The following is an 18,168-nucleotide window of genomic DNA, read 5'->3' as shown; positions in this document are numbered from 1 at the left end:
CCTTGTATTATACTAAACAAGATCCTCAAATTCCCAGGTAGGGTGGCTATTGAAGAACATCATACTGAACAAGGTTGTTACAAAATATTTAACAAACAGAACAAAATCAAATTTACCTGTGAAATACGAAGCTGACAGGCTGCTAGTTCCTTTTCATTTTCTTCCATTTTCTTATTGCTTTCTGTTTGTGTACTTTCTAACTGCTTACAACGTTTTACCATAGTTTTTACTTCAGATTTCATTTTACTGATGTAGAGTCTTGCAACCGTGAATTCCTCATCTATCATACCAGTTCCTTCTGGCTGCTAAGAAATAATTAATGTTTAGCTCCAAAAGTTTGAAAGTTCATAAAATAATCCAGTAACTTATTCTGAGTTCATATATTATTTAGCATTAGACAATTTTCTTCCTATTAAAGTGTCAACTTCATTGTTAATTATGAAATTCTTTTTAAAATGAGATTGTAACAAAAGCGACATACAAACTATATCTAACTCAATGTGTCAGATTTGGGGCATCAAAAGTATTTGTTTTAAAATAGTTTTTATTGCCACTTCTGACAATATCTGTAGTTGATTTCTTATAAACTATGGTTATTGATACTTGCTGTATTGCCATCAAAATAACAGACTCTCATGGGAATTGGCAAGTATACTTTTAAAGCTGTCTTAAAAGAAAAGCATGTTTATGCAATATTTCTCATGCATAAATACTATAATGAGTATTATTAATGATAAATTAATAATGAAAAGAGAAAACATACAGTGATAGGGATGTGCCAGTCAGGGGCAGGATGGATTTCGAATCTTAATGGTCATTACCGTATTTTCACCCATATAACCCGCCCACGCAAATAACCCGCACACGCATATAACCCGCGGGTTTTCCGGATCGTGTAAAATGTTTCCCGTATACCCCGCCCACGCATATAACCCGCCCACGCATATAACCCGCGGCGAGTAAAAGAGAAGGGAAACAGCTGAGATGGGGGGGGGGGAAGAAACGGAGAAAGAAGCCTGCGCACGCTGGGGAAGAGGAAAGGAACGGAGGAGAAGGAAACAGCTGAGATCGGGGTGGGGGAAGAAACGGAGAAAGAAGCCTGCGCACGCTGGGGAAGAGGAAAGGAACGAAGGAGAAGGAAACAGCTGAGATCGGGGTGGGGGAAGAAACGGAGAAAGAAGCCTGCGCACGCTGGGGAAGAGGAAAGGAACGAAGGAGAAGGAAACAGCTGAGATCGGGGTGGGGGAAGAAACGGAGAAAGAAGCCTGCGCACGCTGGGGAAGAGGAAAGGAACGAAGGAGAAGGAAACAGCTGAGATCGGGGTGGGGGAAGAAACGGAGAAAGAAGCCTGCGCACGCTGGGGAAGAGGAAAGGAACGAAGGAGAAGGAAACAGCTGAGATCGGGGTGGGGGAAGAAACGGAGAAAGAAGCAAGCCTCCGATCGTGTAAGCCTCCGATCGTGTAAAATATTTTCTGTATACCCCGCCCACGCATATAACCCGCAGGGGGGCGCTGTGCATGTAAAAACCGCATATAACCCGCGGGTTATATGGGTGAAAATACGGTAGATGACTTACCTTTACATCGTTGTTTCCAACTGCAATTCCTATTTCTGCAAGGTCTTTTAACAGAGATGCCATCATTTCAGTTGCACGTTTTTTCTGATGATTGGTCATTTCTTTAAGTTTTTGAAGTTCTCCATCTATACTAGCTAATGTTATCTGGAATAGAAAAAAAATATTGTACCTAGATAACATTATCAGCAGGCAAAAATCAATTCAAGAGTTCTGTCTTCATTCCAAGAACTTCAATTTTCATTCAAGTAGTCATAGTTTGTTTCCTAAGGGAACATTCTTTCTAAGCTCTGTGAACTTAGAAATGATAGACTCTAGAATTATTATCACTATATTCCAAAAGATTGGCATGATCATGAAAGCTTCTGCCTCGCTGTCAGTCATTATTAAAGCCATAAGGCACAATTATTCAGTCAAGCTATTGAAAATACAAACAACTCCCAACTCCCATAAACCGCAAAGTATTGGTTGCTTTTCTTTTTATTTCTTTCCTTTCTCTGATCGCTGAAGCCTTTGGACAATGCTGCAAGAAAAATATAATCTCAGAACTACTACTAGAAGCAGAAAAGAAAATTCCCCCATTAACTCTTGCCTCTGCACCTATTTATCTTTGGCATTTAAACCTAATTATTAATCAGTTGAAAAAGTTCTATAGCCTAGAAGTTGCAATTGACCTCAAATATTTTACATTTCAATATGTATGATGACAACCATTTTAAAATAAAAAATTGAGAATAAATTACATTTTTAAAATGGGTATGCAGAATCTTAAACTCCCCAAAACAAGTTTCTGTTTGAAGTTTCTTAAGATGTCAGTGAAAATCAGACAAGATGCAACAAGCCCATGACATAAGGCATATAATTAAATGAAGCCCTCTGGGAAGTTGTGTATCATAGATACAATTCATATGGGGATCTTTAAATAAGATGTTCCAAACTATGAATATTACACAAAGTTGGTCAAGTATACAAATTACCTTTATGAATGTACATTATCGGAACCAACTTTTTGGTATACAAAGTTGTATGTAATATAATAAGGCCCAAAGCAATGTGGAGAGGCATTACTGTAAGTGATTGCACGGATCCATACATATTTTTAATAACTAAAACACATTGGTTTGTTTTCTGTGAATAGAGTACTGTATTGTATTTTGAAGTGAGCAATGTGCACCGTAATGTATGGGACCTAATTTTTGCCTTTTATTCAATTTCTCATTAATATTAATATGTCACCAACATCAACTGGGATGTACCTTCTATGAAACATATTAAATACAAATGAGAAAGAATTGAGGTATTATAACATTATACTGTCTCAAACTTTCAATTGTTCTCAAAAGAAACAGAATCACTGTAACAGTAAGCTGGACAGCTTATTTATTTCATTCCTATGCAGTCCATCTCATTCTCATTATCGAGCAACTCTTAATAATAATAACAAGATAATAATAATAATAATAATAATAATAATAATAATAATAATAATAATAATAATAATGGTGTGAGGGAATTGAAATGCCCAATGGCCAATTAATTAAATGCAAAGAAAATGAAGCCTACAAATACTTGGGCATTCTGCAGTTGGATAACATCAAGCATGGAGAAGTAAAAACTATTGTCAGGCGAGAGTACACCAACAGAGTTAGGAAAATTTTGAAATCTAAATTGAATGGTGGAAATACAATCAAGGCCATAAATACCTGGGCAATACCAGTTATAAGATACACAGCTGGTATAGTTAACTGGACACAAGCTGATTTGGACCTTTTGGACCGAAAAACCAGGAAACTAATGACAATGCACTACAGTTTACATCCACGTGGTGATACTGATCGACTGTATCTGCCCCGAAAATCAGGCGGCAGAGGATTATTACAAGTGAAGCAAACAGTTGAAGAAGAAAAACATACACTGGCTGATTATTTAAAAGAAAGTCAAGAACATCTATTAATCGAAGTAAAGAACAAAAATCTACTGAAGGCCCAACAGACGAAACAAGAATATAGAAAAGATGTGATAAAATCAAGAATGGAGAGTTGGCAGAACAAAGCACTGCATGGCCAATTTCTGGAAAAAATAAAAGATAAAGTGGACAGTGAACAAACTTGGTTATGGTTAACAACAGGTACATTAAAGAAAGAAACAGAGTCACTAGAACAAGCTATCCGCACAAATGTCATTAAGGCCAAAATTGAAAAATCCTCTGATGATGCCAAATGCAGACTTTGCAAAGAAGCTGATGAAACTGTTGATCACATACTCAGCTGCTGTAAAAAAATCGCTCAGACTGATTATAAATTGCGGCACAATTCAGTAGCACAAATGATCCATTGAAATTTGTGCAAAAATTATAATATTAAAACAGCAACAAACTGGTGGGAACATCAGCATGAAAAAGTCACCGAAAATCAGATGGTCAAGATCTTGTGGGATTTCCGTATACAAACCGACAAAATACTGGCGCATAATACACCAGACATCACACTGGTTGAGAAAAATAAGGTCACAATCATAGACATCGCAATACCAGGTGATAGCAGGGTCGCCGAGAAGGAACATGAAAAAATCGCAAAATACCAGGACTTAAAAATCGAAATTCAACGACTATGGCACAAACCAGCAGTGGTAATTCCAGTGGTAATTGGCACACTGGGTGCTATTCCAAAAGCACTGGAATTACATTTAAAACAGTTAAAAATTGACAAAATCACCATCAGTCAAATGCAAAAAGCCGCACTGCTTGGATCTGCACGCATATTAAGAAAATACGTTACGACGTCCTAGGCCCCTGGACGGGGCCCGACTAGTAACCAATGCCAAATCCGGCGAAACAACTGGCCGCTGTGATACAATTGTATAATAATAATAATAATAATAATGGAATTGAAATGCCCAATGGCCAATTAATTAAATGCAAAGAAAATGAAGCCTACAAATACTTAGGCATTCTTCAATTGGATAACATTAAGCATGGAGAAGTAAAAACTATTGTCAGGCGAGAGTACACCAACAAAGTTAGGAAAATTTTGAAATCTAAATTGAATGGTGGAAATACAATCAAGGCCATAAATACCTGGGCAATACCAGTTATAAGATACACAGCTGGTATAGTTAACTGGACACAAGCTGATTTGGACCTTTTGGACCGAAAAACCAGGAAACTAATGACAATGCACTACAGTTTACATCCACGTGGTGATACTTATAGACTATACCTGCCCTGAAAATCAGGTGGCAGAGGATTATTACAAGTGAAGCAAACAGTTGAAGAAGAAAAACATGCACTGGCTGATTATTTAAAAGAAAGTCAAGAATATATATTAATCGAAGTAAAGAACAAAAATCTACTGAAGGCCCAACAGACGAAACAAGAATACAGAAAAGATGTGATAAAATCAAGAATGGAGAGTTGGCAGAACAAAGCACTGCATAGCCAATTTCTGGAAAAAATAAAAGATAAAGTGGACAGTGAACAAACTTGGTTATGGTTAACAACAGGTACATTAAAGAAAGAAACAGAGTCACTAATCCTGGCTGCGCAAGAACAAGCTATCTGCACAAATGCCATTAAGGCCAAAATCGAAAAATCCTCTGATGATGCCAAATGCAGACTTTGCAAAGAAGCTGATGAAACTGTTGATCACATACTCAGCTGTTGTAAAAAAATCACGCAGACTGATTATAAATTGCGGCACAATTCAGTAGCACAAATGATCCATTGGAATTTGTGCAAAAATTATAATATTAAAACAGCAACAAACTGGTGGGAACATCAGCCTGAAAAAGTCACCAAAATCAGATGGTCAAGATCTTGTGGGATTTTCGCATACAAACAGACAAAATACTATCGCATAATACACCAGACATCACATTGGTTGAGAAAAATAAGGTCACAATCATAGACATCGCAATACCAGGTGATAGCAGGGTCGATGAGAAGGAACATGAAAAAATCGCAAAATACCAGGACTTAAAAATTGAAATTCAATGACTATGGCACAAACCAGCAGTGGTAATTCCAGTGGTAATTGGCACACTGGGTGCTATTCCAAAAGCCCTGGAATTACATTTAAAACAGTTAAAAATTGTCAAAATCACCATCAGTCAAATGCAAAAAGCCGCACTGCTTGGATCTGCACGCATATTATGAAAATACGTTACGACGTCCTAGGCCCCTGGGTGGGGCCCGACTAGTAACCAATGCCAAATCCGGCGAAACAACTGGCCGCTGTGATACAATTGTATAATAATAATAACAATAATAATATAACAATACATACAATAAATTTAATAAATAAAATAAATGTTAAACAGTATTTGGAAAAAGACCCACATAAGAAATGTTTTTAGTTAATAGTTATACAGTTTGCACCTGACAACCAAAGTTGGGTTTATTGAAGAAACCCCTTCTATTTTCTTACCGATTTCTGATTCAATTCATCACTTAGTATTTCATACTCCTTTGCCTTGTCTTCAACCTCTTGTGACTTTTGATCATAGTTGACAGCAAGTTCCTCAAGGGCCTGGAGAACCTCTTTTACCTCTTCTTTAGAAGCATCATTTTCAGCCTGAAGGCGATTCAGTTCGGCTTGCATATTATCTTGGTCCCGTCTGGTGGATGCTAAAAGCTATATATATATATAAAGACCACTAGTAAATATACTTTAATAGCTGTTTCTCAAGCAACAATGAACATATTACAGAAGTTTAGGGTAATTGATTGTTAGGGTAAAATATACATACACAATTTATTTTAAGGCTCTATAATGACACTGCTCACTGTTTTAAATCTTGCTGGTCTCTAATATATTTACAAACTTCCATTCAGTGATTTGTAACATAGATCCACAGAAATCAGTATTCTAATCAAAAATACAAAATCTCCTTTTGTGGAACATTGACACCATCAGTTATATTTCGCATACTTTAGTAACAAAAACCACTTTTTTACAATAAGCAATATATTTATTTTGCACTATTATGCTTTTTTTCGCCTGTTCACAGTATGTAAACAGTAGTAATAATCACCTCTTCCTGATCCAACATCTGTGTTTTTAGTTTTTCCACTAATTGGCTTTGTTGATTAATTTCTTCATCCTGAATAAAAAAGGAGAAAGATAATTATTCAACTATAACACTCATTAAATAAGCATTGTTTATTAATCCTATTTAATATCAAGAAAACAATCAGTATCCAAAAAGCACAGTCAGATATTCTACATGTCAGGTAGCTTTTATTAACACAGAAGAGAACTTCAAGTGTTCCTAATGCCAAGAAAATCCCTCTTTCAAATCTAAAAGGACTTTTCAATGCAATTTATGAGATAGGATAGAAGCAGTTCTATCACATTTGTTTTGTCTTAATAGAAATAGTAATTATAAACTAGATCTGACCCAAACTTTTTAGTTCTCAGACAAAAATATGGAATAATTTACATACAAACCTACAGCCCTCTACCAATATATCTTTAACTTTATTGTGGGCACAATCATAATTTCCCCCCTAAATATTACCATCTAACGGGAGGTAAGAAGCATATCTTTACATGGTAATCTCTGCCTTCTGGAACAGAAGTTTAGTAGATCTTTACCCTCTTAAAACTTTTGTAAAGCCTTGAAGACCAGGCTTATCTTCCAGGAGGTAGGATAAGATTGGACAATTGCACATTAGAAGATAGACTTGGACCAGGTCTTTCTTATTTTTAATGTTTTAATCTGTTTAGTTTTAAAGTTTTAGTATCATTTTATACACACACAAATACACACACACACAAGCTCCTTGACTAACTCCCTGTTCAATGTTGAAGTTCACTAGGTGTGTCATATACCACTTAATTTCATCCAGCAGGAAACCTTTAACTCCAACATTCATGCAAAAGGTCATAATTCAAAGTCTATTCACTTTCCTGTATATTTTCTCTAAACCCATAAATACACCATATATAGCTTGTAATACATACCTTGTCATCTAACTGTTTATACACTTTAGCCATTTCTTCTTCACACTTTCTCCTTTCAGCATCAGTGAAATTGCCAATCACTCCAATGGTAGGAGTTGGGGTATCATTAATAATTGTAATATCTTTATCCACAGCAAATACTTCCAAATTAGCCTTTTCCTTGTCAAACTGTTCCTCAAGAGGTACAGTCTCTCCTTTAAAATAGAAATTCCCAGTATATAATTACTTTCACGAAGAAAATGTTAAAAAGTGACTTCACTTTAGACAAGCATTTATTTAATGAACATTTTGTTGAAATTTCATTATTCATATTTATACAAAAAAATACTGCTTCTGGACTGAATACAGAATGTTCATATATTCAGATGAAAATTAAAACAATTTAGTATTCTGCCTGATCAACAAATATATAGAGTATTTAGCTGCAACACTGTAGGAATTTTACTTACCAGATTTTTCGGCGTATAAGACACACATTTCTCCCAAAAAAAGGCTAAAAATCTGGCTGCATCTTATACACCGAATACAGCATTTTTGCCCCCCCAACCCCTACCCCCTTCCCCAAAATGGCCGTGGATACCCGTAGGGAGGCTTTCAGAGAGCTCCTGGGGGTGAGGAGGAGAGAAATGAGCAAATTTTTTGCCTTCCCCCCAGCCCCCAGCACCACTCTATAAGCTTCCATAAGGCTATGTATGCAATTTTTTTGACAAAAAGCGGGCCGTTTTTTGCCCCCTCCCCAGCACTCTGCAAGCCCCACCAAGGCTATTCATGCCTTTTTTGGGGGGGGGGGGGTAACAGGCCATTTTTGGGAGGCTTGCAGAGTGCAACACCCCACACCCCCATTGGAAAGCTTTTTAACTGATTGATGAGAATTACATTGATCAATGCTGTGCCAGCAGAAACAAAGTGTTAAGTGCTGCAGATTGTCAGCAATTTCCTTCTCCAGCCTATGGATAAATATACCTGGAAACATCTACCTACCTACCTACTCTCCCTACCTATCTACTGTATTTCTCCCCCCCTCTATCTACCCATGTACCTACCTACTCTCTCTCCCTACCTATCTACTATATTTCTCTCTCTCTCTCTATTTCTCTCTCTATATCCCTCTACCTTCCTACTTATCTACACACACTCTCTCCCTATCTACCTACTGTATTTCTCTCTATTTTTCTCTCTCTGTCCCTTTATCTACCTACCTAGCTACCTACCTAGCTACCTACCTAGCTACCTACCTACTCTCTCTCTCCCTACCTACCTACTGTATTTCTCTCTCTTTCTCTCCCTCTCTATCCCTATATCTACCTACCTATTTTTTTTAATTTGCCTCTTCAAAACCTTGGTGCAGCTTATACTCCAAAATATGGTAATTTCAATGCTTTCAAGGCCTTCTGATAAGACCAAGACAACTGTAAAAGGTTGAAAATGCCTTGTAAATCATATTACATTATATGAGTTGTATTTAAGCAAAAGCCATGACAATGCCCTTTCAATTTAATAAAAAGTGATCTCAGAATAGAAGGCTGTAACTCACCATTGCGCCATCTACTGAGCTCATTTTCAAGCCATTGGATAGTGTTACGTAGTGTTTTGTTTTTCTCCTTTTCTTTTTCATATTTTTTCTTCCACTGTTCTGCAGTTAATTCTACGTTAACACACACTGTATTCTTGATAGTCTTGGCTCTATAAAGGCAGATTCAAGGTTAACTAAATATAGGATTGTTTAAACTGTTAGAAGATTTAAATGTTAATCTTCAACCCTAATCCCTTTTCTGAATAATTAAAACAATATGTACATAATTTTGTCACCTTTATGCAGCTTCACAGCATGGCACATTGTATCTAGTTCATCTTTTTTATGATTGTGAAAAGCTCGAGACAGCCATATAGCAGAAAATAACACTAGTTGCAAATAGAAGTGTGGCAAAATAAGCCAGGTGGGGAAAAATCAGTTTACATATAACTTTGTATCCCAAATATACATCAATTTGTATTTTTGTATCTCCAAAATACATCCATCAGAAATATATACCTAAATATCTAGTTCTCAATTTCTGATTATAATAATTGACAACGAACTTACAGAATCAAATACTAACAAGCTTTAAGAAAAACATTTTAGTGAAACAAATATTAGGCAAAAACACCTGTACATGTATACTTTATGTACACGACAATTCAAAACTTGCATCATTCAGTTTTTGTGGCAAAAGTCTGTTTCAATGTAATCATTCTGCTTTTACAATCTCACTCACCTCTGACCAAATAACAGTGTAGATTTTGTTTCAGATTCATTGTAAGATGATGGGGAACAGCAAATAACAATTGTGGTTCTACAATTGCCACCTAAGGAATCTTGTAAAATTCTGGTCATTTTACTATCTCGATATGGAACATATGTCTGTAAATAAGAAAAAGATTTTTTTAAATTCTATTCTATCATAGATAGGTGAGAGTATTTTGTATTTTCCCAAATCAAGAATCATTTAACTTTATTTTCAACAGGAAGTTCTTATATGTAATTTTGCATAGTGCTATAATTATGCATAATGTAATTGAGCTTATTAAAATTATTAAACTATTCAATACATACTAAAGCAATGAACGGAAACATGAAGATAACACATTTCCTAGCTTCATGTATTAAGCATTTGCAAATCTGATATACTTACACTATTTTCAGCTAAAGCAGAAATGACATTTCCAAGAGCTGATAGAGATTTGTTGATATTTTTAGCCTCATCCAATACTGCACCTTCTGCTCCAGTTTTACTAACCTAAAATAATGTAAAACATTGTAAAGCTAATCAATCTGCATTTTATAAATTTTGCATTGTAGTTAGAAAAATGTAATACAGTATTTGCCACTATAACGTTTCTTTCCATATAACCTAATCCCAAATCTGTTCCTGATATTTTTTTCAAATTATAGAGAATCTGCCGAGTCTATAGGTAAGTCATTTGCCCTTTTAAAAGGAAAGTCCTAGCAAGTGTTTAGAAGAGGAATACTGCAAGTGCATGTAGCCCATATTAAAATGCAGTGTTAAAATTATAAAATGAATCAACAAAGAATCTAGAAATGTATTATAAAAATTATAAAACAATGCAAAATGGAACAGCTATTTATAGGTAGACTTGGACTTATGACATCTCTTTTAACGACAGTCAGAAATTATGACGGTCTCAGAAAGAGTACTTTACAGCCCATAAAGCATTTCCAGTCATCTGAAAATGTTGCAGTTCCCTTGTCACATAACTGAGATCTAGTATTTGCCAATCTGTTCACACTTTATCAATTACCCTGCAATGATGTGATCGCCATTTGCAATCTTCTCCGCCAGCTTCCCCAAAAAGTTGCAAGCTGTTGCCATTGCCAAGAAGATTCCTTCTCATCTCTGGAGGTTGGTTGCCTCCTGAGGGGAGCCGAACTTCTTTGAGGGGTTGAGAAATGTGTATCTGAAACCCTGATGATTTTGCCTTTTCTCCTGCACACCATGAAAATTCTCTTCTCCACACAGAGAGAAGCTGAACTCCTTTGACAGGCAGTCCTTTTAGGCAGTCCCCAGAAATGGGAGAGTCAGCATGGTTAAAGTCAGAAGAGTGGGGTGATTGAGGAAGGCGGAGATGGTTCAGCACAAAAGAGTGCCCCTTCACTCAGGCTGAAAGTTCTGCTTGAATTTTGGCAGGGAGGATATTCAGCTTCTGAGTGGAACCTCCCAGGGTCTCCCTGGCCCTCCTAAAGCACTCCTTGTTCCTTACCTGGAACTTCATCCATTTAACAGCCCACACAATTGCTTACCAATTGGGAGTAGCAGGATTGCGGTTGTTGAGTAAAGTATGACATCACACTTAACAACTACTTTATTTAGCAACTGAGATTCTGATCTCAATTTGGTCATAAGTCGAGAACTTCCTGTATTTCTCCCAGGTTTCCCAGTAAATATTATAAATAATCCCATCATATAGCAGTTGTGTATCTAGATCGAGCAGCAATACAGAATCTGATATTATAACATTTAAGATCTGCTTATGTAGTACCCAATCAACATGAATTAGGCTTAATATAATCCATATAATCAGAAATAAAAACAATCATTATAAACATAGCCATACTCTTGACAACATTTTTCAGTTGTAGTGGTAGTCCTTCAAAGAGCCAAATAACATAATATATAATGGTTCTGCTGGTGTGTTGCATATTCTTATCACTACATAACTCTAAACAATCGTGTCTTGTAAGAAAAATAGATGGCCTTTTGTGAATTGCCTCTTATCCTCAAATTACCAAAACTCCCTTGCTCCAGAGAATGGGAGATAAAATACTGAATACCTTAGATGCACTTTTCTCTAATATATTCAAGGCAAAAGGAGCACGCCAATGTTGAAAGAATATGATAAATTATTTTCATGTTTTTTTAAAACAGTAAACTATTACCTTTTCACTACCTGCCAAGTCTACAAGATAAAGTTTTCCACTCAATTTCTGCTCTGTTTGAGTGTTTTCTTGCTTTACATTAATGAGAAAGATGCTATGACTTCGAGAGCTATGTTCATTCATATCTGTAAAAGAACAGTTTTAAGCTTTATAAATGTCCATTCTGTAAATAGCCTATACCTAATAACTGAATTATAAGTGTCTCATAAATCAAAACAGAATAAATCAATAAATTTAACAAAAACAGTATATCCCTTCATCAAAAAGAACTGTATCAAATCTACAAAACTGAATGTTTTATTTTTAAAGCCATATTTATTTATCATTGCAATAAGGAAGTATCTAAAAAAAAATCCAGATGCTCTTAAGTCAAGCTTGATTCATTGTGGCTATCTAGCCAACACCACAGAAATGGCTTGTCCCCCTCTGACACCCCCCCCCCAAATAAAGAAGGATTAAACTGTAAGATTCTTAAACAGTCTTCCCCATCCTGGTGTCCTTCAATATGTTGGATTATACACGGTAATATATAACATGTATATGTAAAAGAATCATACCCCTAAGGTCTCCCTATGAGCAGCTAACTGTTCCTAGTAGGAAATGGAATATCACTACTACTTAATTACTGAAAATGTTGCAGAGAATGACTTTTCCTTGAAGGAAAAGATTTCCATATGCATGAGAAAAAGAGCCAAAGTGGTCCTTTTTCTGTCACCAGTAACCAGGAGACAATGGATTGTGATATATCGCTAATATATTTTCATTCTCCATTTCATTCAGGAAAACCGATTATCCCTGACATAGAAGAGAAGCATGGGAAAGGGTAAAATTTAGGTCAACATTTAAAACAGTATTTACAGTATAAATACTATATGTATTTATAGTTTAAGTAGTTATCTGAATTATTAAAATCAGATATGTCTTTTAATTCAGAGAATTTTTAAAACAAATGTGCAATTGAAATCATATGTTTTTCTTTTAGGCTTGATGGATAAGCAGTTTGAGAAAAAACATGGGAATTTGTTTCTATATATGGTAAAAGCAAGGAGACTTTTGTAGGCATAGAAGGGTCCATTTTTCGACAACTGAAGCATGGGTGATTAAGTTAATGGATCTTTATGAGATGACGAAGTTAACTGAACAAATAAACTAAATCTTAAATCTTAACTATTCTGATTAAAGCAAATAACTTGTCTAGCTTTGTTTCTATGTGGAAACTAATCAGGGACTTTTACTTTAATCTGAAAGAAATGAAAATTTAATTTTGGGATTTCATGACATTTTTATTTTATTTTTTATTTTTTTCATTATTCCTTGCCCATTCCTCCTTATCATTTTTTCCTTTCCAGTTCCTTTTTTATATTGTATCTTTTGTAGAAAATTTAAAAGTATGTATATATATATATATATATATATATATATATATATATATATATATATATATATATATATATATATATATATATATGATTTCGATAGTTACTCACTGAAAAAATGCTATTCTTAATTACAGTAACTGAATTTTTAAAAAATTAAACTAAAACAAATCACTTACTTGTAACTGCTACATGCCTATTTGATTTTCCTTCATCTATAGTATCCATAACTTCATCTGGACTACATACAAACCGTTCAGTGCAGCCCTGTGAAAATATATTTTAACACAATCAATAATTTAAAAAATTACATTTAAAGAATGCAAGATACATACTCAAATCTTATACTCACCTTCACGTAAGGTACTCGGTTTTTGTCCTCATGAACAGAAAGATTGGTCTTTGAGACTAAAAAAATATAATAGTTGATATTTATTCATTAAATAGAGATGCCTAAGACTAAGCATATTCTGTTTTTAACTGTATAGAGGAGATACTTTTGATTCAAAAACAGACAATGAAAAGTCATTTCTTGTTACTACTAGGACATACTTACTTATAACTGGGGATATAAGCTATTCTCATTATAATAACTGTTGGTACAATCATAATTCTCCACAAATACTTCTGGATATATTCAATACTACCTTAATGTTGTTTTGTAGCAATTATTCCATAATGTAATTATTCCTTTATTAGACAAAAGAAGTAGACCTCCATTTAATTAATTACAAACTTGACATTTGTAAAATTTGCTGTTAAAATTTAGGTCCATTATTGTTTTAAATTCCTTAGCCTTCTTTCCTAGAAAAAATACTATATTCACATAAATTTTACATTTCATACTTTTTTCTAATTGCATTACTAAAATGAAGTGACAACAACTATTCAAACTGCAACTTTACAATTTATACAATGGCATTACAGTATTCACAGCATAGGGTGAGCCTATTCTCTTCAAAATTCAGATCTGTTTTAGCTTTCATTACAAGCCTTTTCTGTGCAGCCAGAGATAGATCTCACTTAACCACAGCAACTAGGACTAACAACTGCATTACTAAACAATTTAGTTGTAAAGTGAAACATCACATGACCACATTGAACTTGCATCAGTTCTGCTGTAATCATTAACCTAATAACACATGGTTATTATATGAAACATCGCATGACAATGATTTATAAATTACTGCCAACTTCTCCATTGACTTTGATTGTCAGAAGTCAGCTGTAAAGCTTACAAATGATGATTGCCTGACTGTGCGATGCTGAGGCCATCTAAGCTTGAGGACCATTCATAAAAGTACTTTCCAGCACTGTTGTTAAGTTCAAACAATTGCTAAACATGAAAGTCATTAACTAAGAACCACTTGTACAAAACAATATTACCTTCTAAATTGTAATATTAAAATACTAGGCATTTTGCCACTAATCATGAATTCTTCTACTTATTTTATAAGGCCAAAATATAATCCCCCTTATTTGATACTTCTTTAATTTGCCCATCCTCATGCTATTATTATACACACATTAATGTCTTACTCCTTTAGAATCTCCAAACAATTCTCAGATGCGCTATTAGACAATACATTTAAGACCAAGTTCTTTTACATTGGTTTGCAAGAAAAATAGATCTTTTCATCTTTGAAACAATATACTCACCATCCAAAAGGTCCCTTATTTTATCCAAATAAATTTCAAAATATGATACCTAAAAGAATGTGGCATAAGAAAGCTGTAACTTTTCACTTATGCAAAATGAATAGATATTAAAATAAAATACCTATGATTCATTTATAAACACTGAATACAATATTCTGAATTTTTAGTAGCCATAGCGTTATAAATATTAAAAATTCAAAATGGCAATTAAAAAAACCTGGATCTGCGACAATAAGAACTTAGAAAATCAAAAATGATGCTGCATCTTAGTAAAAATGTCACTAAAGTTAGACATCACTGGGTTATTCAAATTTGTGAACTCAAGTACAAGTGCAAAACAACAATTGTCTCCCTAAAATTATATTATGTGTGATAACATATATGTATAAAATCACTAAAACCCTTCAAACATAAAATATGTAATCTTTGCTGTAAAGAAGTACTATTCTCAAATCTCTATGGCATTTCAAACTATAGAAATTTGAAAGTGTGAAGATTAATCTTACCCAAGTATCACATATACTCTGTTTTAATCCAAGCAATCATCAATTTTTGAATGCACTGATCTTTCATTCTTAGACCCAAGAATACTTTCTGATTGGCTTTTAATAATGTGCTTGCTTTAGTAAAGTTTAGTAAAGTGTGGTAAGAAAGTAAAGTTTGGTTTGTATCTAACTTCTAACTAAAGGACTTTACAGTTTGCACAATGGGAAATTCTATTGCCCCTATAATAGGAAATCTCCTGTACTCTATATATCTCCAAATTATTTCAGAAGGCTCTCAATCCTTCAAAAGCAACTCTGGATTTTCTTTATTCTTGCTATCTATCTAAAGGGCCAATGAGAAGACTATTCAATGCATCTAACAGAATCGTAACTTAGGAGTCCTCCTGGATCCACAGCTGACTCTCGATCATCATCTGTCGGCTGTGACCAGGGGGGCATTTGCCCAGGTCCGCCTGGTCCGCCAGTTACGACCCTACCTGAATCGGGAGGCTCTCACAACAGTCACTCGAGCCCTTGTGATCTCTAGGCTGGAATACTGCAATGTGCTCTACATGGGGCTGCCCCTGAAGTGCATCCGGAGACTGCAGTTAGTTCAGAATGTGGCCGCGCGAGTGATAGTGGGCGCACCGCGGTTCGCCCACATAACACCCATCCTCCGCGAGCTGCACTGGCTACCTGTTGATCTCCGGGTGCGCTTCAGGGTGCTGTTGACCACCTTTAAAGCCCTTCATGGTAGTGGATCTGAGTACTTGAGAGACCGCCTTCTGCCGATTACCTCCCTCCGACCGATAAGATCGCACAGACTGGGCCTCCTCCGAATTCCATCCGCCAGTCAATGTCGACTGGCGACTACACGGAGGAGAGCCTTTTCTGTTGCAGCTCCGACCCTGTGGAACGATCTCCCCGTCAAGATACGCACCCTCACCACCGTCCAGGCCTTCCGCGCAGCCCTCAAGACCTGGCTCTCCCAACAGGCCTGGGGATAAGTCTTTAATTTGCCCCACCCGAGTGCTGAATGTTGAATGCATGTTGTGTTTTTACTACTTTATTTTGTTTACATATTGTTTATTTTGTATTGCACCCCCTCCCTAATGTTTGTAAGCCACCCTGAGTCCCCTCAGGGAAAAGGGCGGCCTATAAATCTTAATAAAATACTAAAAAATACTAAAAAAAAATCTGTTCTGAGCCAATCTAAACATTCTTAAAGTTTAAAACCATAAAGTTCTTAGGAACTTGACTGAGGCACAGTCTCATCTGGCAGTTTGAGGAGTTTGAGCCTGCTGCTCTCAATGTAGTGGACAGTGATATTAGACTTGTAAAGACTGCCCATATATTACATCAGTGTTTTTCAACCACTGTGCCGCGGCACACTAGTGTGCCGTGACATAGTGTAAGGTGTGCCGTGGGAAAATTACTTTATATATAGTCAATATAGACACAGAGTTAAATTTTTTTAACATTTTCTAATGGTGGTGTGCCTCGTGATTTTTTTCATGAAAAAAGTGTGCCTTTGCACAAAAAAGGTTGAAAAACACTGTATTACATCATGTCCTTCTAACTGGCCACAGCTACAGTAAATTCATTCTTGGATAAAGGGTGATCCCATCTGTGATTAAGGAGATGGAGCATTCCCTTCTCAAGAAGCCATTGCTGGACAATTTCCATTAGGTCTCCAATCTGCCATTTTGGGGGGAAGGCTGTTGTGAACATGATTAGATTCAGCTTTGGAAGGCAATGGAGGAAGTGGATTATCTGGAACTTTCTCAACTGGATTCCAGGTCACTTTACAGCTCTTACAAATTGCCTCTAAAAGAATTGGGATTGTAATAGCACATCCATCCTGATTATTCTTAGTCTCTCAACAGTTTTCAATACCAGCAATCATGATGGATTTCTGGACCAGTTTAGGGGGTTTAGAAGTGTTGATGGTCCTTTCTTCATGGGGCTGGTTCCAGTTGGGTGTTTGTAGGGCAGAGATATCTAATCATAATCTAGATTATGAAATAATACATTGAAGATTTAATTATTCCCTAAGGCCCTAGGCCAGGGCACTCTGTGAATTGAATTGGGAAGATATATGAGTGGCCTCAGATGTGATGTTTTTTTAATTTTTATTTTCATAGCTTTTATCTGTTGTTTTTACAATATGCTAGTCATTCAGTTTCATATTGCAATTGTGGTATTGCAATATATTGTACACATTGATATAAATAAAATGAATGAATAAATTACCTTAATATGAAATTCCAAATTTTCATCCATGGAATAAATATAATTAAATATATCTTGCACTATTCTTGGAATAATCCCCATTCCATCTGGATCATGCAACTTCCCCTTAAAATAAAAATAAATTTAATTATTGCCAAGATTGCATACTTAGTCTGAAAAGAGTGAATAAGATTTTTGGAAAACTATATTCACGGTCATCTTATAATTCATAATTCAGATATTCACTAATGCGCTGGTCTTCTCATAGTTTGACAACTGCAATGTATTCTACATGGGATTGCCCTTGAAAACCAACTGGAAACATCAACTAATCCAGAATGCAGAATTCAGCAACATAAGCAGTGATAAGCATGTTTTGATGTCCATGTAACATCTCTGCTTCACTAGCTGAATGGTTGCTAATTTGTTTCCTCTGTGATTCAA

The 18,168-nt window shown here is 35.5% G+C and overlaps 1 protein-coding gene across 1 annotated transcript in view; it reads right to left on the bottom strand.

The window, feature by feature from the left end:
• Positions 1–18,168, bottom strand: part of KIF5B (kinesin family member 5B) — a 37,515-nt gene that overhangs the window by 9,833 nt on the left and 9,514 nt on the right. The window contains exons 4-16 of the mRNA XM_087712551.1: positions 17,746–17,850; positions 15,008–15,056; positions 13,701–13,756; positions 13,528–13,615; positions 11,973–12,097; positions 10,210–10,314; positions 9,793–9,938; positions 9,072–9,220; positions 7,538–7,731; positions 6,606–6,674; positions 5,999–6,205; positions 1,578–1,721; positions 117–305 (exon numbers count right to left, since the gene is read on the bottom strand). Coding sequence (XP_087568677.1) covers positions 117–305; positions 1,578–1,721; positions 5,999–6,205; positions 6,606–6,674; positions 7,538–7,731; positions 9,072–9,220; positions 9,793–9,938; positions 10,210–10,314; positions 11,973–12,097; positions 13,528–13,615; positions 13,701–13,756; positions 15,008–15,056; positions 17,746–17,850 — 1,626 coding nt within the window. The remainder of the gene's footprint in view (positions 1–116; positions 306–1,577; positions 1,722–5,998; positions 6,206–6,605; positions 6,675–7,537; positions 7,732–9,071; positions 9,221–9,792; positions 9,939–10,209; positions 10,315–11,972; positions 12,098–13,527; positions 13,616–13,700; positions 13,757–15,007; positions 15,057–17,745; positions 17,851–18,168) is intronic.

Source organism: Thamnophis sirtalis, unplaced genomic scaffold (assembly GCF_051295495.1).
Source record: "Thamnophis sirtalis isolate CommonGarterSnake01/CBP01778 unplaced genomic scaffold, rThaSir2_p1.2 scaffold_4, whole genome shotgun sequence".
Classification (NCBI taxonomy): domain Eukaryota; kingdom Metazoa; phylum Chordata; class Lepidosauria; order Squamata; family Natricidae; genus Thamnophis; species Thamnophis sirtalis.
The sequence above is the reverse complement of the archived record's forward strand: the minus strand, read 5'-3'. Positions and strand labels throughout refer to the sequence as shown.